A 26,517-nucleotide genomic window follows, 5' to 3' on the forward strand; every position below is an offset into this window, starting at 1 on the left:
ATTTTTCTTTCACTCCAAGAAATATAGATTTTTGTGCTTAGTAGATTATGTTTAGAATAATCAGTAATCACAAAGGATTGTTATGAGTTTCAATAAATATCTGCATCTCTGTCAGTAAAAGGAATTAAGTTGGGGGAGGGAACTCAAATAGTACCTTTTGCATCATCAGAACCCGAAGCCAAGAGTTTAGGATCCATCAAATTAAAGTCAACACTCCAACACCTTTTCTCATGCTCCTGGATGGAGAAGGAAGACAAAGTAGTCTCAAACAGAATATAGATCTTAAAATAAATAAAGCAAAACAAACAAACTTGATACCAATTTATCACTATGGTGGGAGGGAAAAGAACTGGTTATGAAAACAAATGAGATGCAAAGTAGTTCCTAAACTTTTTATATACACATTTACAAAATTACTGCTTTTGGAAATTCATTTGATACATTCTACAAATGCAAGAAGTCTGAAGAGATGCTTCAGAGAAGCATCTCTTTGGAATTACATAGGTATAGAAAATGCTAAATAATGACTTTAAATTTGTAACTATAAAACACATGAAGCTCTACAATTATTAAAAAGTGAAAATGTGATACTTAAAACAAGTAACTAGTAACCTTATTTACCTGATAGACCTTTGACCTCTGTCCTGTGAATCCATCCCATAGGATGACGGTGCCTTCATAATCACTGCTGGCTAACAGGTTCTTATGGTAACTACTCCAACTGATACAGCTGAAAGAAAGGAATACTGTTAAGCCTCATTTTACATAAAAATAAATAACAATGGGTACAAAGAATTTTGATGTGTTCAGAAAGATTAGAACCCTTTCAAAATGGTTTACATGAGTTCACAATCATTATTCTGCCCACAATACATCTGGGAAGAAAGGTATCAAATAATTCCCAGATTTTTCAACTGAAACTACCAAGTTATGACCTGTAACCACTTTTCATGCTCGTCACGAGCTTGAAGATGGATATGATGAGCCTAAAGTTGCTACTGGCCATCCTTGATACATGAGAAAAGCACGTCTGTAAGTGAAGATAATAGAGGCCAAGGGGGCAATAACATGCCATGGCAGAATGACAGACCTAATCAGACTATTTAGGCCCCTGGATCCAGCTGTGCCCAATCATATAAACCAATAAACTGGTTTTGAATTGGATTTCTGTATTTACACCCAAATCTTAACTAATGTAAGTGTATGACTGAAATTTCAATTAAATGCATTTAACAGTTAGAATTAAATAAACTTTTAACATTTATGGTTTCAGCTATTCTCAAATGTTTCAAAACTGAGAATGCGACATCTAAAAATACACTCTTTTGGTTAGACACATATGTACATCATGCATACAGTAAAGCTAATGTATATTATAGAAAAAAGTCACCTAGAAAGCAAAGCAATTAACCTAGGTGATTTCCAAGCATTTGAACACAAAGCTTTTTTGTTCTCTACTAGTTGCATTCATGCTAAATTTTAGGGGTTGGAAGAGTTCATTTGCAACTTTAAGTATACTTGTTAGAATTTCTGGGAGAAATTATATGAAACAGTTAAGAGCCTTGGATTTAGATAGACCTGAGCTTAAATTCCAGATCTGCAACTTACTAGCTGCGGCTTTGGGTAATTTAGTTCACTTTCACAATTGGTGTGCTCCAAATTGGTTTTAGGCAAGCTTACATATTGATCCTTTCAGCCCCAAGCCCATAGTTTCCAGCCTTGAACTGTTTCCTTCTCTTTATTCCAAGATGCATAGAGTACTGCCATAATTTTTACATATGTCAAGACAGAAAAGGTAAACCCTCCAATCCATATTTTCATTATAGTAACATTTACTTGATGTGGGCCAAGTACTGTGCTGAGTGCATTATGTGGATTTACTTAAAGTACAATCCTATGAAATACATATTAGTATTAGAGCCCCTATTTTATAAATGAGTAGCATGAAATGGTTAGAAGCACAGATTCTGGAACCAAACTACTTCTGTTTGAATCCTGGCTCCTCCAGAGAATAGCTGTGCAATCTTAAGCAAGTTAATGAACCTTTTTGTGCTTCAGCTTCCTTGTGTATAAAATGGGGCAACAACGGTCAGCTTAAGACAAAGCACTTAGGACAATGCCTGCCACATTAGATTTCAATAAAGTTATGTCTTACTCACGTTGTATTCTTTTCACTTAGGAATAAAGTATATAAACTAATAACTATAACAGATTCTCAATCATGAGCACCACTGATGAATGAGCACTATCAGCCTACCATTTTTATGAACGAATTAGAAAACAAAAAAGAAAGCTATAACAAATAAAGACTACAATACTTGCTACATTATTAACATTATTAAAATGAGTACATATACACACTGACTATATGTGTCATTCATCCAGATAAAAAAGGTACAAGGATGACTGGAAAATGTTGAAAGTTCTAAATAAATTTATTATTAAGTGATTTCCTTACATCACTCCCTTTTAAGCCAGTGCCTATGAAAACAGGGAAGCTTGTTTTAAAAATACAGATTCTAGGATTCCTCCAAGATTTGGGGGTGGGGCATGGGGCGGGGGTGGAGATCAGAAGTAGGGTCCAGTTTCTGCAGCCTTAACAGTACTCAGGGTTTAAAAAGCACTAATTATGAACTCTAATCCCTAATACATGAAACTTAAATACTATGCCCTCATGAAAAGAAGCAAAATGTTCTTCTGAAAAGAATTCTTAAAACTGTAAACAATTATAATGTTTAGATATACGCATGCTAGAGGAAAAATTCTTAACTCTGAGACACTATTCATTGGGCTACGGGCAGAAGACCTAAATAGACATTTCTCCAAAGAAGATATACAGATTGCCAACAAACACATGAAAGAATGTTCAACATCATTAATCATTAGAGAAATGCAAATCAAAACTACAATGAGATATCATCTCACACCGGTCAGAATGGCCATCATCAAAAAATCTAGAAATAAATGCTGGAGAGGGTGTGGAGAAAAAGGAACCCTTCTGAACTGTTGGTGGGAATATAAATTGATACAGCCACTATGGAGAACAGTATGGAGTTTCCTTAAAAAACTACAAATAGACCTACCATACGACCCAGCAATCCCACTACTGGGCATATACCCTGAAAAACCATAATTCAAAAAGAGTCATGTACCAAAATGTTCATTGCAGCTCTATTTACAATAGCCAGGACATGGAAGCAACCTAAGTGTCCATCATCGGATGAATGGGTAAAGATGTGGCACATATATACAATGGAATATTACTCAGCCATAAAAAGAAACGAAATTGAGATATCTGTAGTGAGGTGGGTGGACCTAGAGTCTGTCATACAGAGTGAAGTAAGTCAGAAAGACAAAAACAAATACCGTATGCTAACACATATATATGTAACCTAAGGAATAATAAAAAAAAAGGTCACGAAGAACCTAGGGGTAGGACGGGAAAAAAGACACAGACCTACTAGAGAACAGACTTGAGGATATGGGGAGTGGGAAGGGTAAGCTGTGACAAAGTGGGAGAGTGGCATGGACATATATACACTACCAAACGTAAAATAGATAGCTAGTGGGAAGCAGCCACATAGCACAGGGAAATAGCTAGGTGGCTTGTGACCACCTAGAGGGGTGGGATAGGGAGGGTGGGAGGGAGGGAGACACAAGAGGGAAGAGATATGGGAACATATGTATATGTATAACTGATTCACTGTGTTATAACGCAGAAACTAACACACCAGTGTAAAGCAATTATACTCCAATAAAGATGTTAAAAAAAAATACCCCATGAAAGGCCATCTACAATAAAGACCTTTATTTGATTAAGTGAAAGAAAGAGGATTTTCATCTGGCAAACAGAAAAACACTAACTACTAACCCCCACAGGGAAAAAGCAACCCATGTCTATAAAAAAGATATTCTGACGTATCCTCTGTATACAATTAAAGTGTTCACCATGAATGAGTAAGGAGTCTCACGAAAAGGTACCATAACAAACTCATACTAATTATAGATACTAACTGTTATATACACACTGCATTAGGCCAAGGAAATAATGTAAATACCTGATTTTGGAATTGCAGGTCATTTCATTTTCAGGGTAATGAATATCCACCGCATCCTGAATGACTGTGCCATATTCATAGACTTTAATCTTCTTTGTAACCCCAGCAATTGCAAAGTAGTCACAATCCCGGTCAAATTCAATACTAAGGGAAAAAGTACATACGTGGGTCAGTAAGACTATTTACCTACCCTTGTGATGTTTACAGTGACAACATTTCAGAATTTGTTTTTTTCTATTTCTAAAGTGATTCTGTCTACAAGGATAATAGATCTACTTGAAATGCCCTCAAATTGTACTAGACCTTATGTCCAGATTAAGTCATTATCAAGGCATATAAAATTACAAGTGGTGGAGAACTGTGCACAGCTACACAATTCTGAACCATAGATGGTCCTTGTGTTCCTAGGAACTTGACATGTTTTTCAATTTGGCTTTAGTAACCATATTACAAACGACACACCCAACTGTCAAGGCTAACAAGTAATACTGTAAAAGTAGTGAGGGAAGATTCAATAGTTTGGCACATTAAAAATACGTCAAAAGAGAATTGCCAATAAATCTTTCCATAAATTCTAGCTATTTCCCTTCCTACCATACTGTGGGGATGATAGGATTTCACAATTTTTAAAGTTATTTAATAAATAAATGAGTACACAAGCTGAATTACTGAAGCGATTAAGGAAGAGGTGATGACAAAAGGATAAAATACACATAAGAATGGAATCTTTGAATAATCATTATGTTTCCCCCAATCCATTTCTAATCTCCCAATCAGATATGATCTCTCTGATTTATGAACCACAAACAAACAAGGGAAAAACTAAAAATCTCTCCAATTCAAGTTACTTAGGAAATTCACCCCTCTTACTGACTTTTTAATAGAAGTTTCAAAATAAGCTACTTCAAAGCAGAGCACAAGGCTTTATTCACCTTTATAGACCTCAACTTGGAGTCCTAAAAAAGTTGCTACATAATCAGCAAGAATACTAAGTGACCTAATGGAATTAAGAGTAAAATGAATCATCACATACATTATTTCTCAATGAGTTAAGCATCTTTCTAGAAGCTTATTCATAAAATTAGAGAATACAAAAGAATTCTTATTGATCTTCAACTAATTATATAATAATAATAAACATTCATTGACCACTCACTAACTATAACCACTGCACATATTAACTCATTTAATTCTCATCATAACCTATGAGATAAGTATTAATTTATCCACATTTTACACATGAGAAAACTGAGGACTAGAGTTGAGGTAACTTGCCCAAAGCATCTTGTAAGTGGCTAAAATGATACGCTAGTACTCTGCATATTTCAAGCATTTACTAAATGCATACAAATACCTACATGACATACTCTACTGCATAGATTAACTATGATATCCTTTTACCAAAAAATATATGGTTAGTTAATAATATAGTAAGAATCTTTGCTAAGCTGATAATAAATAAGGAAAATAAGGACACATTAAGAATACTTCCCATAAAAATACACTTTTAAATGCTCAGTTTTCATTATAGCTTTAAATCCTTCCTTAATTTTATAAATTTTTTAAAGGAATTTGATTAAATGTCATTGACTATTGCACAATTCGGCAAATGCTCCCTCCAATACAGTATGACTATGTAGCAATGCAATAGATTTATCTGTACAACAATTTCAGCTGAACTGCTGTCTCAGCTAATGTCATCTGCCCTGCGGACTCTAATCCAGCATAACTGTATTGATGGCAACTATTCATCTATCCCAACTCAATTTATACTCACAGCCTCATGCCACAGAAGGAGAAATATTACTGTGTCTGTCAAAGGACAGAGTTATCAGAAATCCTATCCTTAACAGGAAATTTTGTTATGGCTGAGACTTCAAGGGAATACCAGTTATGTTATCTCTAAATACTTTTCCTCCTCCTACAAACATGCATGGCTAATAAGTCAAAAACATTCCAAATGTTGTACGAGTAAAAGTCAACATGCCACTTCCAAATTATTTGTTTTTAATACAAAAAAAGTTTAAACACTAACTTATTAAAATAAAAGTCAAAAGATACTGCAGGAAGAAAACTGGCATATAAATTAAAATGCTGTCAAAGGAATGGATTTGATGATATTAAATAAGAAATTGAGTCTATTATTTCTTCCTTTGCTACCTCGTTATTCCACACAGCTCTCTTTTTTCAACAAAGTTATTTTTTAGCTATATCAGATCATTATTAACTCCCATACTAAAAAATTAACTTTTTGTTTTGACTTTACTGCTATCGTTTTCTTACATTCTGGTTCTGTTTTCTTCTTAATATGTTAGTATTACAAGGACCTAGATAGTATCCTTTCTTAATATTCTAGGATATTGAGGTTTTCTGTAGTTTGAAAACAAGATTTTAATAGAAATACTGATCAAAAAGTATAAAGAATAGTATTATTTCTAGTAAATTCTGGTTAAAAGGAAAAAGAAGACAAACAGCTTCCTTTAAAAAAAAAAAAATGCAAGTACTTCCACGTAATTAAGACTCAGAATTTAAGTACTTCCAAACATGAATCATTTGTTCCCAACCTCACACAGATTTAATCATATTTGTTCCCAAAGAAAACAAAGTTAGACTCTAGAAATAGATCATGGAATAACTCAAAAGAATAATGTAGTTTTCAGGTGCAGAGAGCTAATTCAAAATAGATGGGTTCTTATTTCACAATACAGTATTTCAACTGTTTTAATTTATGAAATCTGATAAAACAAAAATAATAAACAATGATTAGTTAGGCTGAAATAAAAACAAAAAGGTAAACAAATTAAAACATACTTGCTTGTGCAATGAAATTCAAAAAAGAACTATAAGAAGTCTTGTTATACAAAATTCATTTCTGCTATCCACTATCACCAGTAATAAAACAAGTGGTTTATGAAAGTTAATTGCAATAATAAATTCAGTTTCATAGAATTTTTTAAATTTAAAAGACATTTTGAAAAATTATATGAATGTGGACTTAAACATGAAAATAAACTGCATTTGTCTTTCACACTTGGAATGTTTCAACTGTTTTTAAAAAGTGATTTATTTAAGCAGTTATAAAATGTAATTCACCTGTGGGAAACTGGCTATGTTCTTTGTCAAAAGGGCCATCAGTCACGTGATTAAGCATCAAGGCAACAGGCCACACAGGACACCTGATAAATGCATACATCTAGTACCGTGTAGCACAAAGCAATGTAAAGACGTCAATATCTCAAGAAGGGAATTTTGTCAGTATTCCCACTGTCATATTTTTATGTAATTATAAAACATGTATTAGCGAACAAGGTGAATTAATATCCCTGAACACTAGAATCCAATTTATCAAAAGAAAATGTAAAGTGGGGACTTCCCTGGTGGTCCAGTGATTAAGAATCCACCTTCCAATACAGGGGACACAGGTTCGATCCCTGGTCGGGGAACTAAGATCCCACATGCCGCGGGGCAACTAAGCCTGTGTGCCACAACTACAGAGCCCACGTGCACTGGAGCCCACACACTGCAACTACTGAGTCTGCACGCTCTGGAGCCTGAGTGCCACAACTAGAAAGAAGCCCACACGCCACAACTAGAGAGAAGCCGAGCGCCGCAAGGAAGAGCCCGCATGCTGCAACTAAGACCCGATGCAGCCAAAAATAAATTTAAAAAATAGAATGAAATAAAAAACAAATTTTTAAAAAAAGAAAATGTAAAGTGAACAAAGTTGTTAAAGGTCCAATTCATTACCATGTTAGTGTGCTCCAAGAGACAGGGGCTGCTATAATTTCAAGGAAACAAAGAAAGGTTCAGAAATGGCCTTTTTAATGAAAAGAAATGAGCAGACCTTTAAAGAATACAAACACAGGGAAAGTACTTAAGAATTGAGGTTATTCAACTGACTTTCTTCCAAATCAGTAGTACCTGCGAAAACTTCCATAACATAATTAACACTATGTGTCAAGCATTGTTTTAAGCACTTTACATAAAATATATTTAATCTTCAAATCTCTACTGTATAGATAAGGAAACTGAGGTATACTAAAGTTAAGTAATTTGCTCAATGTTCACTGGATAATTCCAAGTCAAGTCATCTAGTTTCAGAGTCTATGCTCTCAATCACTAAGCAAAACTCCCATTTTAATGAGAACAAAACAGCTAGTCTTCAAGGAACACACACAAAGGCAAGATAAACAGTAATAACAACATAAAATAATGGTACCTACTACATTTTATATATGATAGTAATGACATATCATAATTCATCCTGTGCAACAATTTAAATAGAGGGAGAAAAAAAGAGAGCAAAGTAGCCTCACAGGGTTTATAATTAGTGGGAAAATTTTTTTATTATTATTATTAAAATAAGCAAATGCCAAATGATAAGAACAAAACATGCCAGAGGAGTCAAGAGTCAATGATTACGAAGGCCCACTGGAAGAAAATGGATAATGCTTGAATATTCTCATCCATCAAATAACCAGCGTGCCTGCTATGTGCCAAACATTGACCTAGCTGATGGAAAACCAGGACGTTAAACCAAAACACATTTGATAAATTTGCATAAATATGCATTAACACAAACCTGGACTATTGCAATAGCCTCCTTACAAGTCTGCCAGTCCTGACTTTTATCTTTTCTAATCCATTTGAAGGACTGATATTAGGTAAAATTTCCTAAAACACAGCTCTATTCACATAATTATCTTCATTTACTACCATGAAAAATCCAAACTCCATTACCGAAGATCCTTCACAACCTGGCTTGAATCTTTTCTTAAAACTTATTTTATTTTAAAAAATACATATATGTATAGGCAATGGTTCAAAAAGTATAGAGAAAAGCAAGTCTCCCTCCCAATCTTGCCAAATAAGCACCCGACTGGCCTCCCTAGAGACAATTAATAGTTACAGTTTGTGCATCCTACTAGTTACCCTATGCATGAATAAGCATATATGTATTCATATTCTTTTTTTTAAACAAACACATTGGATGATATTGTACATACAGATTGGCACATCACCCTCTTCCCCCCACCCCTAATAGTATCTTGACAATCATGTCACATCAGTACATATTAGGGCTACGTCATTTTTCCCCCAGTGGTTGCACAGAATTCCAACATATAGGTATATCATAAATTATTTAACCAGTCTAGCAAGGAACATTTACTATCTAGCATTGTTAAAAAATGCTGCAATAAAATAAATACCCTTCTATGTGTGTCATTTTTCACATGTGCAAGAATATCCTTAAATATACCTGGATTATGAAGTGCTAGGTCAAAAATCACGTGCTTTTTAATATAGTTAAATAAAGCTAAACCTTTCTCCATCCAGATTAACACCACTAATAATTTCAATTTCGTCTCTGAATGTTCCATTTATTTTCTAAATCTAACTGAAACCCAGCTCCTCCCTGAAAATGCCGATTCCCCTAAAGCCCTCTCATGTTCCATGTTCAAATAGACTTGGAAATAAAGTCAGTGTCCTCCTTGCTATGCACAGCTTCTTCCAGCCATTCTCCCTCCTCCCTAAAACCTCCCAGGCTCAAAATCTCCTGTAACTTATATCATGCAATTTGATCCTTGTTACTCCTTCTACCAATGCATTAGTTCTTGGAAATTTTAACTTTCAGCTCAATAGCACTCTCTCCAAATCTACCCTTGTCATAATTCTTAATCATTTCAATAATCACATAGATGATTATTCTAATACTCTGGTCTATCAGTTTCTTGACTTTCCCTTCTCCAAAGATCTTTTATTCTGCTCACTTCCATCTCACACAACCATGATCATACCCCAGGCTTTTTGATTACCAATAACTTCATTCCCTCCATAATTTCAATATATGACACACTGCTTTCTGACAACCACTTCCATTTGTTCCAGCTAACTCGCTGGCTCCAACAATCCTTCAGACCTTTAAGCCCATGGGAACCTAAAAATTCACAGATTTTATCACCACTGTCCCTCCATGCCTTGCATATTCACTTTTTCTTTACCCACCACAAGTTATGTAGTCAATAATTAGGACTCCCTCACATATAACTCTGTACTCCTTTACCATTTTTAATTCTCTTATTTCTTATACCTAAGAAAAGTTTTCTTTGGCAAAACTCTAACCCTAGTTAAATCTAGCTCTCTACTCACTCTATGCTTGAACTGGCACAGTTGAACATGGCTAGAGAAAAAAACATGTTCTCCCATCACATTTTAAATGCATGATCACCATCCTCAGGTGGAGTCCTAACACTGCCTAGGTTTATGGTAAATTTCCCTTGTCCCATATACTTTCCCATTTGCTTAAAAGAAAGGTACATACTTTCTTCATTCTTCTCAAATTTCCCATATCTCTTTCCTCTCAATCACTCTCAACAGATTATTTTGCTCTCTAGTTTATCAAAAACAAACAAACAAAAGAACGAGAAGGTAATTTCCAAAGGCTACCACCATCACATCCTCTGGTCGCTGAGTGAAGGATCCACGCTCCTAGACCTGACCAACATGTCTACTTGTACACAAGATCCCAGCTTTCCTTGCTTACTCTAGGATTGCTTCCTCAATTCTCTACCTCTCTCCTATATCATTCATTTCTTCCATTCTCCTGGATCTTTCCAATAAGCCTTTCAATATGTTTTCTTCCTTTAAGTGAAACACAAACAAAACATCTCTTACAACCCTAATTCTGTTCAGCTACCATCCTATTCCTTTCCTTTCTGATTGCAGAAATTTACCAAAAGAGTTGTCCATACTCACCGATTCCAATTCCTCTCCTCCCTTTCCCTTTAACCCACTGGAATGAAGCTTTCACCTCCACCACTGAAAATGCTGTATCAAGGTCAACAATGACCTTCAGTTTGCTAAATCTAACAGTCAAGTCTGAGTTCTTATCTTACTTGAATATCAGCAACACCAGACTTAGATGATCACTCCCTCCTCCTCAACAGAGTTGATTTTTCTCCCACCTCACTGGCAGCTCCATCAGAGTATGCATTGTTCATTCCTCCTCCTGTCTCCACTTTCACACTCAAGTATCCCAGAGCTCAGCCCTTGTCCCTCACCTCCTTTTAATCTCCATGGACTTCTTTGGGGAATCTCATCTAATCTTGAAGCTTTAAATATATACACTAATGACTATCAAATGTTTATCTCACATACAAGACCTCTCTCTGCACTACTGGTTCATGCCTACTTGACAGCTCCAATTTTAATGTAACAGGCATCTTAATCTGTCCTAAAATGAGTTTCTGAATTCCCCATCAAAATCTTCATCTTATTAACTAACCCCATCCCTCTTTTAATTAACTTTAACATCAAATCTTTCAGCCCAACCTTCAAAATACACACAGAATCTAACCACTTCTCACTGCCACCACTCTCATCTAAGCTACCATTATCGCATGTCTGTATTATCATAATAGGCTCCTTATTGGTACCCCTGCTTCCATACTTGACCCTTACAATCTATTTTCAAACAGGTCCAATCAACATTCCTTTGGTTCAAAATCATTTAATGGCCTCCTACCTGGTCTCAAGAAAAAGGTAAAGTGATTATAAAACGGTGTATGTGATATGCCTCCCCCTCTCCCTTGTTCCAGTTACACTGGCCTTATGGGAAACCTAGGAAATTCCAAACCTAATCCCACCTCAGGGCCAATGCACCTGATAGTCTCTGACCCTGAAGTGGTATAATCTGTTTCAAACTTCAGCTTTCTACACTCTACCCCCTGTTTTGCTGAATTATCTCCCTCTGCTTTATTTTTTTCCATAGGATTTAAAACACTTATATCCTGTATTTTCTTTTAATACTTTGCCAGTTTCTTTTGCTTTTTTTCATTTAAATATTCATTCCATTTGGAATTTATTTTAAACTATGAGAAGAGATGTAAATTTATATTTTCCCACATCATTACCTAGTAACCCCATTTACTGAATAATCTCTTTTCCCCATTTATTAGAAATGCAGTTTATATCATATAAACTAAGTTCTTATAAGAATAACTGTAGACATTCTCTGTTCATGGACTCGTACCACACAGTTTTAATTACTGATTCATCAAAATATGCTATAGCATCTTGTAGGAACTAGTGTCCTTTTATTAACTGTTTTCTTCAGAATTTTCCCAAGCATCTTGTAACTATATTTTTAACACCAAGTTATTTCCAAAAAACAAAAAAATGTATCCTATATGATATTTTCATGGCAATCATGTTAAGTTTATACACTAATTAAGGAAAATAGTATTTTTGTGATGCTTAGCCTTTCCATTTAGGCATATGCTGTATCTTTCCTTTGTTCAAATTTTGTTTCCTCAGCAGTATTTTAAAATTTTTCTCCTTTTAGATCTCCTACATTTCCAGTTAGGTTTATTATTTTCTATTTGACAACTTTCCCCTAATTTTCCCATTGTAATTAGCCTGTGTGGAGTTTTGTCCCTTCTACAACCAGTTCAGATTATCTGCATTGCCTACAAAATAATCTCTGTCATTTAAGAACCCAAGATTATTTGCAATAGATTTCAGCAAAGTAGTTCCTTATTACTTTTTCTTTCAGTGTACCTGTAGTTATTTCCTTAGTTTCATTTCTTATTTCGTGTACTTGAAGTTTCTCCTAGTTTTTACTTGATTAGGCTAACATGCATCTTTTATTTCTTTTAAAAAGCTTGTTGATTGAAAATCATTGTTTTTTTAAATAATTCATTCATTTATTCACATTTACCTTACTAGTTTCCTTCTAGTTTACTTAGGTTTATTTTGTTCTTTCTCTAATATCTTCAGTTAAATATTTATTTTCATACTTCCTTCTTTATTAGTTAAGAACATAAAACAAGAAATTTTATTCTGAGCACTTTTAGCTGCATCCCATAGGTTCAAATATATAAAAGCTTCACCAAAGTGTCTTCACTTCCACTTTAACTCTAGAGTTGCCAAAACAGCTTTTAAATTTCTATGTGGTGGGTTTTTTTCTGTTTTCCTATTGAGTTATAAATGTCTCATCTTACTGTATTGTGATCTGCTATTTTTATTTTATTTTATTTTTGTTTTCTGTAATTTGACATGGACATTTTAAAAGAAGTCATCTTCTTTATATATGTTTGTATGTATCTTCTAACTTGTTATGTTATTTAGGGCTTCTACAGTTTTATTTTTAGTCCACTCAATGTCTGGCCTGTCATGAACTAAGATCTGATCTGATTTAAAGTCTCATACAACTAGTGTTTTTATTTTGTCTTACAGTTAACAAAGAAATTTTCCAATGCATAATAATATTTACAACTACTTAAACTTCATCATGGACTGAATCTTGTTCATTATGAAGTGCCAGAGCCGGGGTGGGGGGCGGGGTATGGGGAGCTGTGGAGAGAAAATGAGACTTAATGATTTCTAGCCTGAAGTAAACCTTACTTTTCAACATTCACAGCTCCAAGTTTTAGGAACTCTTATATATAGTACAGATTTATGCTTCATATTATGATCTAATGTGAAAGTATTTCCCTTTGGATGGGAGGTTTAGCCTATTTACATTTATTTATCAAGGACATGTTTGCTTTTATTTCTCTTTTGTGATTATTTATTTATTTATGCATGCTGCGTTGGGTCTTAGTTGCTGCACGCAGGATCTTTGTTGCAGCATGAGGACTTCTTAGTTGCAGGATGCGAACTCTTAGTTACGGCATGCATGTGGAATCTAGTTCCCTGACCAGGGATTGAACCCGGGCTCCTCGCACTGGGAGCGTGCAGTCTTACCCACTGGACCACCAGGGAAGTCCCCAACTGCATTTTTAATTAAAAAATATCTTTGACCATTTGACTTCTTTCTGCTTTCTGTGTGCTATTCTCATAAATGGGAATTGTAGTATTTCTGTCTAGTGGCTATTTTTATGACTTTATGAATTACTATAGAAAGAAATAAAGGATTCAATGTATCTATTAAGTCTCTAATCTGAACAGAGGACAAAATTATTTTTGCCTTCCCTCTTCCCATCCTATTGATTACATTGATTATCTTAGAATATATATATTCAAAGATATTTTTACCACTCATTCTTGTGCAAGTGAAAAACCTATAAATAATTATCTGAGCATAGAAATGAATCCCATTATACATATAAAGACAAACTAGCCATGCATTTCTAATATTCACTGACTCTTTCAAACTTATTTATTGTAAGTAGGTTCAAGTATCTGACGACTCCATTATACTATCTAATGCAGTCATATCAAGAAATTTATGTATTAAAATATACATTCGATTTTAAATTATTTTCCTTTTATTTCTCCCTTATATTACAGTTAGGACACTATAATTTTTTTAATGTGTGTATAGGTTGCAATATCTATTAATTTTATTTCAGAAGAGCGTCAAGGCTCAAATAAAACTTTATTCCTGGATGTTGAAATTTGAATTTCATATAATTTTCACATGTCACAAAAAATTATTCTTTATATTTTCTCAACATGTTAAAAATATATAAACTATTCTTAGCTTGTTGCTGTACAAAATTAGACAGTGAGTCAGAATTGGCTTGCAGGTCTTAATTTATTGACCCCTGTCTTGAATGAATGGATACACTTGAATTTATTCTGCAAGCACTAAAGTGAAGCCACATTTAAAGTCTACATATATATTTGTATGATTATTTTCATTAGCTGCTGGTTTTAGTTTTAATCCCATATAAAGCCACAAGATCTTGCTTTAAAACAACTATTTTTAAATTTTTAATTTTTCTGTCCCCTCTGGCTATCACTGAATAGCTAGAACAAATATGTACACTATCTGACATATATTCTGGAACAGTTTTGTGAATGCCAAGTGTTTACACTGTGATAAAATGTCTTTCTACTGAAGCATTTAAAATTAAAAGATGCAGGCTTCCCTGGTGGCGCAGTGGTTGAGAGTCCGCCTGCCGATGCAGGGGACACGGGTTCGTGCCCCGGTCTGGGAAGATCCCACATGCCGCGGAGCGGCTGGGCCCGTGAGCCATGGCCGCTGAGCCTGCGCGTCCAGAGCCTGTGCTCCGCAACGGCAGAGGCCACAACAGTGAGAGGCCCGCGTACCGCAAAAAAAAAAAAAAAAAAAAATTTAAAGATGCAACTTGAGGCACTTTAAGATCAATATACTGATTATCAAATTTTTCTCATCTAAGTCTACAGCAAGTTATAATTTATACTCACTTAAATTAACTTAGTTGTAGACTCTTCATCTGTCCTAAAACACCTTTTTGTGCACAGTATAACAATATCCTATGATAGACGGTGTTTATTAGAGAACTTTGGAAAATTGAAAATAACTTATGAAGCAAAGATTAACAGTAAGATTTTATAAAAACATCTACTAGAGAAAAAAACAATAGTTAAAAAACAAAATATCTTTTGTCCCCAAAGCTACTATGACATTTTGTCCTTTTTGCAATGTGTCTATATTTAGTAAAGTGGAGGGAACGATATGCAAGTAAAAGTTCCAATTCTTTACTTTTGAAATTGAAGTAGAAGATACATCTAACTTTTCAGTTCTGTATCCTTGGGTAGCATTTACAAGCAACCAATGAGGTTTACAATATTAAATCATTAATGTCACTGCTGTGATGCTTCATCACAAAACAATATAACTATGATAAAAAGAAACTATTCAATGCTACAGAGGGCTAATCTGAAGTGAAAATGTACAATCTAGAAAAAATTTCATAATGAATATATAAAAGTGTGTCCGCAAAATATCAGTTAGCCAGACAGACTTTAATAAAATCAGAAACTCATCTCATATTTCTTATAGAAACAAGTAGACAAAACCACTGAAGAAAAATGTAAAAGAGAAAATTTGACTCTTACTAGATTAGTCCTTTCAAACCATCACAACAGAAAAAATAGAGAGGGAGAGAGCTCTTGTTCTAAAATATTTACAGAAATGCAAAGAATTTAGAATAGCAAACACAACTATGAAAAAGAGTATCAAAGTTGTAGGATTTGCATTACCTGATTTAAAGGCTTATTATAAAACTACAATAATCAACAGAGTGTGGTACCAGTCTAAGAGCAGACATATAGGCCAATACAATAGAACAGAGTCAAGAAGTACATTCATCCATATCTGCTCAACTGATTTTAAACATAGAAGCCAATGGGAAATTCATCTTTTATAGAAATAATGCTTGGAACAAGTGGATATCCATATTGGGGGAAAAACTGAACTCCAACCCCCTACTTCACAATCTAATAAAAATTAACTTGTGGAGTTCCCTGGTGGTGCAGTAGTTAAGAATCTGCCTGCCAATGCAGGGAACATGGGTTCGAGCCCTGGTCCAGGAAGATCCCACATGCCCTGGAGCAACTAAGCCCGTGCATCACAACTACTGAGCCTGCGCTCTAGAGCCCACAAGCCACAACTACTGATCCCATGTGCCACAACTACTGAAGCCCGTGTGCCTAGAGCCCATGCCCTGCAACAAGAGAAGCCACCGCAATGAGAAGCCCACACACCACAACGAAGAGTAGCCCCTGCTGCTGCAACTAGAGAAAGCCCGTGCATGGCAACAAAGACCCAACGAGCCAAAAATAAATAAATAGATTAATTTAAAAAAAATAACTTGAAATGGATTATGGACTTAAATGTGAAAGCTAAAACTATTAAAATTATAGAAGAAAAAAAGGAGAAAAATCTTCACAATTTGGGGCAGATGAACATTTCTGAAGGAAAGAGCTTAAATCATTTTTAAAAACTGATGACCTGGAATTCATAAAAATTAAATACGTTATTTGAAAGACACCATTAATAAAAAGGCAAGTCACAGACTCAGAGAAAATACTATCAATACATATTTCTGATATCTAGAATACATAAAAAATTCTGACTATTCAATGCTATTAAGGGCCTGATTTTTAAATAATAGGCAAAAGATTTGAATAGATGTTTCATAAAAGATATACAAATGGCCAATATGCACATTAAAAAGCATTAGTCGTATGGGAAACATATAGTAAAATAACAAGGAAATATCACTATATACCCACAAATAAAAAGATTGATAATGCCAGGAGTTACTGAGGATTTGGGACAGATGGAACTCTCTTACATTGCTGACTGGAATGTTAAAATAGCTCAATCATTTTGGAAAACAGTTTGGCAGTTTCTTAAAATGTTAAGCACAAACTAATCATACAGCCCAGCAATTTCAATCCCAAGAGAAATAAATATGAATGTGAATATCCAAATGACTTGTATGTGAATATTCATAGCAGCTTTATTCATAATAGTCAAAGATTAGAAATAACTCAAATGTCCATCAACACATGAAGGATAAACAAATTGTGGAATATTCATTAAATGGAATATTGCTAAATAATTAACTAACTACTGATGCAGAAAACATGGATGAATCTCAAAACACGCTGAGCTAAAAAAGCTAGACACACAAGAGTACATTCTGTATGGTTCCATTTATAAGAAACTCCAGAATGACTAAACTATTCTATGATGACAGAAAGCAGATAACCAGTGGCCTGGGACAGGAGTCTGGAGAATTAAAGGCAAAGTGGCAGGAAATAAAATTTTTGGAAATGTTCTGTATTTTGATTGTGGTTTATACAATTGCCAAAATTAAAACTTAATACTTTATTGTATGTAAATTGTACCTCAGCAAGGGTGATTTTTAAAACTACCCAATTTGTGATTCTACATTTATTAAACTTAAGTTATGTAAATAACAGAACAACAAATTAAGCCCTCTCAGAGATGGATCAAAGAACAGTGTTTTATAATTTTAGATGCTATCAACAAAAATTACCTATTAATGTGGGAGAGGAAAAGGTAAGAGAAAGAATGTAAACACAAAAACCATTAGTAGTAGAAAAGCATCCGTGTTTCAAGATTAGTATGATATAGTTAATCATAATAGTGCAAGCTTTTGTCTTATTTCAAGGTATTTTTCAGCTCCACTTGATAAATAATTTTTAAAAGACACATAGGAAACTTTCCGCTGAACAAACCAGGATTTGTTATTAAAAGAGTACTAAAAATCTGTAGTTGGGCTTCCCTGGTGGCGCAGTGGTTGAGAGTCCGCCTGCCGATGCAGGGGACACGGGTTTGTGCCCTGGTCTGGGAGGATGCCACATGCCGCGGAGCGGCTGGGCCCGTGAGCCATGGCCGCTGAGCCTGCGCGTCCGGAGCCTGTGCTCCGCAACGGGAGAGGCCACAACAGTGAGAGGCCCGCGTACCACAAAAAAAAAAAAAAATCTGTTGTTATCACTCAACCAATCGACAGGCTGAGTGATAGATCATTTGTGCTAAGTAATATGAAGCATATAAAATAGCTAGTCATCACTAAGAGATCAGAAAATCCGATACAAACCCCTTTTTTTCCCATAGACACACTAAGGCCCCCCCCCAATATGACAGAACTTTAATCAAATGTAGTATGTCCTTAGAGCCTCAGCAAATCTACGAGGTCAGGAGTCAGCTAACCTGTTCTGTAAAAGGGTCAGAGAAGCTGCGCAGTTCTCTACTGAAATGACTCAACTCTGCTGTTGCAGTTCAAAATCGGCCATAGGCAATATGTAAAGGAATGAGCATGATTATGTTCCAACAAAACTTTACTTATGGATGCTGAAATTTAAATTTCATGTCATTATTATAAATCATGTTACTGTACATCATTATGTTATTATTTTTCTTTTGATTTTTTCAACCAATTAAAAATATAAAAACCATGCTTAGTTCATGCGCCACTCAAAAATAGGTGATGGACCAAATTCGAGTCCCATGGGCCATAGTTTGCTGATTCCTGTACTAGGTATGAAAGTCAGTATTTTTCTTATTCATAATGTCTTCTTTTATATAAGTAAAACCAGTGCAAAGCTTGAAACTTACAAATACCAAAAATTTTAAAGTAATTACAAAGAAATATGAATTTTTTCATAATACATTTATACCAATGGCAGTATTTACATTTAAAATTACTTTTAAAGGATAATAGAATAGTATTTTCTGGACATTGTCTATAGACATACATGTCTATTGCTCTAAGACAGAGTATGTGCCCAGTAAATATTAGTTAAATACATTTCAGAACCAACTTTTGATTCCCTATGAGTGTAATCTGTCAAATGTAATATATTCCTTATTATCTTTATATGAACACACTGAGCATAGTAAGGTGAACAGCCCTACTGACATTAGTTACCACACTCACTCTATTACATCTCAGTGATTGCAGAGTCTATTTAGATACGGCAAACCACTTGACCTCATATTAAATGGAAACAAACTGCTTTATTTTTTAGCTCCTATTTGCAGTTTCATCATTTCTTCCCTTTGTCAAGCTAAGAGCTATCACTTCTTGCTGCTGTCATTGAACCTATCTATTGAAATTTCCCTTCCCTTTATAATTTGAAGAGACACAAACCAGACAACTAAGATTACAGGGGTTGTATATAAAAAAGTCAATAGACATGAAGTAACCCAAGAAGCTGGCCATTTGTGAATGTATGAGCTTTAGTCATTAATTTAATAGCATTTATTTTGTTCTAAAGCCTTTTTATTTTTCATTTCAGCCTTGGTTACTGACTACGTTTTAGCCATATGAGACTGCCACAGGTTAAATTCTGTATAGGTGAAGTGTAAGCATAATATCAAACTATTATGAACACTAGATTTAACTCAGATAAAGGGGAAAAAAATCAAAATAGTACATGTGTACAACCGCTCCTAGAGTAACAGCCATTCTTACCTAAGTTTTAAATGTCTGATGTTAGCAATATATAGGCAGATTACCACATCTAAGACAAATAATGGTACACTGAAGTTGCCTTTGTCAAATATTTATATTATAAAACACTTCACCAGATTGTTTTCTGTATACTGATATCATAGTTATTTCTAAGTTGCAGTAAACTGCAGTCCTACTAAATTCACACTAGTGACAAGATGGACAGAGACTTTGGAAACCAGAATGTCACCCCCAAATATGCCTCTTTGACATACAAATTATTTTGAGCTGAAGGCAACTAAAAGGCAGCAAATGAAGAAAAAGCTCTCTCCATCCTTCCCCTCTTTCTGCCTAAAAGCAGGGTATAAATGCTCTTTACTGGACACTCTAGACTCTTAAAAGCCCACAGATGGCACTAGAGGAATCTGCAAACAAATTAGTTCCCTCTGTATATTTACCTTCCCACAGCTTGCTGTCCTTGGAAGCCTAAAACTGCTTTCCTCTGTCCTGTCTTTATTCTACGGATTATTGTTGTTTGTTAAAGATGCAATGTAAGCCAGAGTTCTAAGCCACCTCTCTGAGTTACTCACTTCTCTGCGTTTCTCCCATGTATATATGAAATATAAATATTAATAAACTTCTGTTTTTCTTTTGTTATAGGGATCCCAGCCAAAATCTCAGAAAAGTAGATGGAAAAGGATTTTTCCTCCCCTACATAACCTCCTGATTAAGTCAAAAGTGCAAGAAACAGTGAATAAAGAGATTACATTTAAGAACATATTTTTTTCAAATTTTAAAAGGTTCAAAACTTCCCTCTCAACCCCACAAAATGTGCACCCTACTTACTGGCAGCCCAGTGACTCACTTCTATATCAAAGTGAGATGGTCCTCCAGCAAGAGTAAGAGTAGGCTTCCTTTTAAGAACTCAGCTTTGCAGGTTAATTATTAACATGAAATATCAATATTTTATATGTTAAAGACCTCAATCCCAATTTTCACTATAAACTTTGTTCACCAAAAATTACTACAACAACTTGGAGAGAAAAAAAGATACTTTATTTGTTCTTGGTTCTCTAAGCTAGAGTCTCCCTATCACTGTGCAGCAGGTAAAACAAATTAAGTTAAACATGTGATTAATCCCCTCTGTCCTTAGGACAGTTGATTATAAGCTGGTTCTCTAACCCAGCCCTCACTCAACTGTTCCAAGAACAGAAGGAATAAATGTCTTGGTACAAATGCAACACATTCACAGCACACTATGACAACTTATTGGTTAGGAAACTATAGACTAAATGGGTTTTTTTTAACCTTATTTTCTTTGATTCATGAACTATAAAAAATAAATAATGATGGTCTTCTCCTAAAGCATTAAAATGATAAATATTTCCTATTAGAAGTAAATTTCTTCTACTGGAAGTAAATATCTTCTTTGTAAAGCTCTTAACCTAAGACAGTGTCCCCAAAGTGCTGTCTCAGACTAGCAGCATCAGTATCTCCTGAGAATGTTAGAAATTCTTGGCCCCAGCACAGACTACTGCATCAGAAACTCTGGGAGTGGGCTCAGCAACCTGTGTTTTAACAAGCCCTCCAGCTATGTCTGAGGCCTACCAAAGTTTGAGAACCATTGTCCTTAGGCATGTTGGTAAATCTGAAACAGTAAGAATATTGCCTAACATTTACTTAGTAGTTACAGTGTGCCACACAAAATGCTAAAAAATTTCAAATAAGTTCTCATTTCATCTCATTTTAAAAGGATGAATTGAAACTACTGCTAATTAGGCTAGATAGCTGAAATAAATAAAATTATTTTTTTAAACTACATGAGATTTCACTCATTCAAATTGGTCTTCTTTGTCCCCATTCCAAATTAGTAATTTTACTATAAAGATTTACAAAGGCCTTCCCCTATAGAGGTATTCTCTTCTCTATCATTCAACACGTGTGAATAATTACATTCCCTTATTTCTCCTCCACATGTTTTATCCAGAGAAGCTGCAAACCAAGCTTTATCTTCTCCCAAACTGAAGCACGTACAATGATAGCCAGCCTTTAACAACAATTACTACTTCTACCACAAACTTTAGCAAGACATTATGAAAGACAGGATTTTGAACACAATGAAGTAACAGCAAAAAGTATATTAATGGCACTTCCTATCTTAAAAATCAAGTAGAGAAATAATAATCTATAGAAATTCAGAAGAAAAAACTTAAAAGAACCACTTCAAATACTTCCAGGAACCTGAAAGTCATAGCCTAAAGTGAACTCCCTCTTTAGTCAACTCCCTCAGCATTTTATCAGATCCCCACAAGCATTTATTATTTATTTTTTACCTTGCATTTTAGTTTATTCTACAACTGAGTCAACAAACAGGAGAGTCCATTAGATATCAGGTAAACTACCCAGTGTTACAAGTACAAAGATGAAAAAGAATTCCCTGCCAAAGGTGCAATTACCTCTCTGACCACCGTCTCCATAGCACCCCCGCCCCCGCCACTTGCTCTCTATTCTCACAACCCTTCATTCTTGTCCTCTACAAAGGTGATTCCACCACTTCTGCCTCTTTCTCAGACCTCTCCTATCTTTATTTCCTTCAGTATGCAGTTTAAATTCCATGGTTCATAAGTTTAATCATTTTCGTCATCTAATATCTTCTTCTTTCACAGTCAAACATGAACACTAACCACCCTTTCTACCTGTCACTCTGAGATGACATATGGAAAAAGCATAAACTCTTAAGAGAAGAACTCCTTTATCTCCTTGTCACTAAATATACAAACATGCCTGCCTTTGAACCCATTCTCTGCTCCTTCCCTCCTATTATGGAGGAGGAAGTGTCCTCCCTTCTAATGAAAGCAAAAAGTCTTACTTTGCTTTGGATTCAATCCTGCACATGATCTAATTCTACAAATTATCTCATGTTTCCTCATTGGTTTTCATGGCAATAAAGTCTCCTACTTTTCATTTTCATCTGAGAACCTTCTTGATCTGCTTTATGGGTTCCTCCTCGCCTACCTGATCTTTAAATGTTGGAGCTCTATGAGTCTACAACCATGATGTCAATTATCAACTGTACAAATTCCCATATTCATAGACCTCTTCTCTGTACAACCAAAGAGCCTATGCATAATCTCCCATGTGCCTCCTTACCTTTAAACCTACTCTTCTTCCAGTATCCCTATCTCTGTAAATAACACCAATATTTTTCAGCCTAGCTCCTCAAGCTTAAAGCCTGGAAGCTATCTTCCTCTCCTTCAAGGACAACACCCATCAATCATCAAGTTTTGTCTACCTTAGTCTCCAAATATTTTTTTAAATATTTATTTATTTATGGCTGCATCAGGTCTTAGCTGCAGCACGTGGGATCTTTCATTGCAGTACGCAGGCTCTTTGCTGTGGCGCATGGGCTTCTCTCTAGTTGTGGCATGTATGCTCAGTAGTTGTGGTGCATGGGCTTTCTAATTGTGGCATTTGGGCTCTCTAGTTGTGGTACGCAGGCTCAGTAGTTGTGGTGCATGGGCTTAGTTGTCCCGGGGCATGTACGATCTTAGCTCCCTGATCAGGGATGAACCCGCATCCCCTGCGTCCGAAGGAAGGATTCTTAACCAATGGACCACCAGGGAAGTCCCAAGTCCCCAAATATTTTTTAAATACTTCTTCACCTAAGCCCCACTGACCTTACCCTAGTACAGGTCACAGGCCATCATCATGTACTGATGCTATGCCTGGCCAGTTTCAACAATCACCTATATATTGGATCTCCCTACTTCCTATTCTTGCTTCTTTCAAATCCATTCTCCATGTTGTACCCACTAGATGCTTTCATAGCACTTACAACACTTTATTCTATATATTGGCTTATAGGTTTGCCTTTCCACTATTCTGTGTATCACTCTTATTTGTACTCTCAGCACTTAAAATATCTGTTATGAATAGGTACAATTTTAAAAAATTAAAACAAAAACAATATCCTAGAAAAATACAGGTGAACATATACATATAACTGATCTCAGGATTACAGAAAATTTTTCTTGATTAAAAAAAAGAAAAGAAAAACTAGAGCTTAGTTTTAAAACTAAGAAGAGCATACGGCAACGACCTCCCGATGAAGCCTATTCCACTTCTACACACTGCTGACTACAAAGATCTTCCTTATATTAACCTTAAAATGTGGCTTCCAGCCGTTAGTCCTACTTTTATCTCTTGGTACCAAACAGAACCATTCTACTTCCTCTTTTACTTTGATTATTTGAAGAGAGTCATAGGTTAACAAACTCTACTCTTCTCCAGGTAAATAATTTTATCATGAATAAAAGGCAGCATTCTAATTCTAAGCCTTTGTTGTAGGCATCTGTTTTATGTTCTGATTAGTGACAAACTTACTAGTCTACTAAAATCTCAAATGCTAGCCTAACTAACACTTTCTTTGTGGTAATAAGCGTAAAATGATTTGAGTTTATGGTTTCACTATGTACTACTGACAAGCCTCAGCATAAGCAAGGGCAAAGGAAAATAAACAGGAAAAATAAGAGGAATTGAGATGAGAAGAGGAAAAAGATAGGAAAGAGGCTATGGGGAAGGGAGAGGATGTAGCAATTTCTAACGCTTAAACTTAGACTGTGTGTATTTCATCTTTAGCCTGTATCTTGAATTGTCACAGAAGTAGGAAACTCATTAACACATGCTGACAATCTTGGACGCTTCTATTTTAAGTTGTTAACATTAACTTATTTTTCTGTCATGTGTCATTGGTGATTTACAGACTTCTTTTTTAGCCTAGGGATACTTTCTTCAAAGGAATACTTATCAGAAAGCAAATATGTAAAAGCAGGTTAAGGTAGACAACTGCTAGAGCCCCGCCTGCTCTGGGTCCTCCCAGAGCATGCAGCATGTTTTCCATTCATTCATGCATTCATTCAACAACTATTTACTAATGGGCACCTACCATGTGCCAGGCATGGAGATGCAGCGGGAAGTAAGGCAGATAAGACGCCCTCCCTGATGAAGCTTCAAGCCTAGAACACAATTTTTTAAATTACTGCTTTAAAAAACTGGTCCTGGGCCAAATTCTGAAGAAAAAAAAATCCTTTCCTCTGCACTCCCACTCCTCCCATTTCTCATCAACCCCAGATGGCCCGATAACTCTTTAGACAATAACAGAAATATCTTCTGACAAAAAGAGAAGTGCATAAGTCATCCTAAAAATCATACATCCTTACCAAGTAGTTAATTACCTGGAGACAACCTATTTTTAAGTACAAATTTAAAACTCACAGCATTCTACAATAAAGCATATATTAAAAGGTACCCTAAACCTGGATCAGCACTGACTGTCATTATAAACTGAAGTTTAGTAAAAAAAACAATCCTTATAACTGGCTACTGCAAAAAAAATAAATATTTAACTTGAATACTTTCAAACTATGGCAAAAGTGACACTGGAACGTCATATCTATATTAAATTAAAAATAAAAAATTTTCATTATCGAGGCCAAGTTAGACAAGACAGTAATAAGGATACAAAGTATCAGAAACTCAAAAGAATTACTTCTTTTGTTTGTCTCAAAAGTAAAGTGCTTTCAGAAACTTTTCCCAAGGTTTCAACAGATCCAGAAGGGACAAAGGAACAGCAGAACACAGGGCCCAGAATGCCTTAGTTCAAATCTTAGTTCTGTCATTTACTAGCACTGTGTTGATCTTGGACAAGTTAGAAAATTTCTCTCTACCTCAATTGCTCATCTGTAGAATGAGATTAACAGCAATGTCTTACTCCACAGTAAAGATTAAATGAGTTAGTGAACTTACAAGGTCATGTAAAATACTTACAATGGTGTCTGAAGAAAAGTAATCAAACACTACATTACCAGCAGCAAAAAAATGCCACAATATATAATCATTTTCTTCTTATGAATTTACTAATGCCTGATGTTAAGTCTATTTCAAGAGTTTGAGAAAATATAAGCAAAACTGTTAAGATAATCTGTAAACTACAGAGGGAGTGTATAACAATTTTAACCAAAACAATCTAGGTATGCAACGTTCAAACCAAGAATTCAACAGCCATTGCTACTAAGTATTCAGTAAGTTTAAACAATACAGTTTCATTCCTCTCTGGTGGTCATGAATACCTAATTCAAGAAAAAAATGCAAAATGTTCCATTACTGCTATGTGTAAGAAAAGTTCTCTATCCTTTCTATTATTTGGTGACGTTAACCTAGGACCATCTAGTATTTATGAGAATGAACTTCACTATAAGCCACTGATTTCCATACCTTGTCTATTGTCTATTAGTTAAGACATTGTCAAAGTAAACAAATGCTGCCACCTTGTGGACTCATGAGTATGGTGTTAAATAACCCAAAGTGATCCATAAGCAAAGGAAGACAAATTTTAAAAGTGAAAGTTTCCGGTTCAGCTTTTTCTCTCAGTGAGATTCTCACTGCAATAAATGACCAATACTAAATACATGTCATGCCATTTTACAGTAAGAATAATTTATTTTACAATGTAATGAAATAATGCACCAAATTCAACATTATTTGTCATCTCTAACAAGTCTTCACCCCTCTTTCCAAAAGAAATTCATTAAATGTCCTAATTTGCAAGGAATTAAAAGTCTTTAAAATGAATTTATTATCAATGATATGTCTGAATGTGAGAAACTAGAAAAAGCAAAAAATCACCAGGATTGTGAAAGTTTCAAAGTCCCTTCAATACTATGGATACTATGTTCCTCTGCTGCTGCCTACTATAGTCC

The 26,517-nt window shown here is 35.1% G+C and overlaps 1 protein-coding gene across 3 annotated transcripts in view; it reads right to left on the reverse strand.

Moving 5' to 3' along the window:
* The window catches only part of COP1 (COP1 E3 ubiquitin ligase), a 272,563-nt gene that overhangs the window by 109,473 nt on the left and 136,573 nt on the right, over nt 1-26,517 (reverse strand). For all 3 annotated transcript variants that reach the window (XM_060034406.1, XM_060034397.1, XM_060034388.1), the window contains 3 exons: nt 4,059-4,202; nt 622-730; nt 155-236 (listed from right to left, as the gene is read on the reverse strand). In XM_060034406.1, coding sequence (XP_059890389.1) covers nt 155-236; nt 622-730; nt 4,059-4,202 — 335 coding nt within the window. The remainder of the gene's footprint in view (nt 1-154; nt 237-621; nt 731-4,058; nt 4,203-26,517) is intronic.

This window comes from Delphinus delphis, chromosome 1, assembly GCF_949987515.2.
Source record: "Delphinus delphis chromosome 1, mDelDel1.2, whole genome shotgun sequence".
NCBI classification, from domain to species: domain Eukaryota; kingdom Metazoa; phylum Chordata; class Mammalia; order Artiodactyla; family Delphinidae; genus Delphinus; species Delphinus delphis.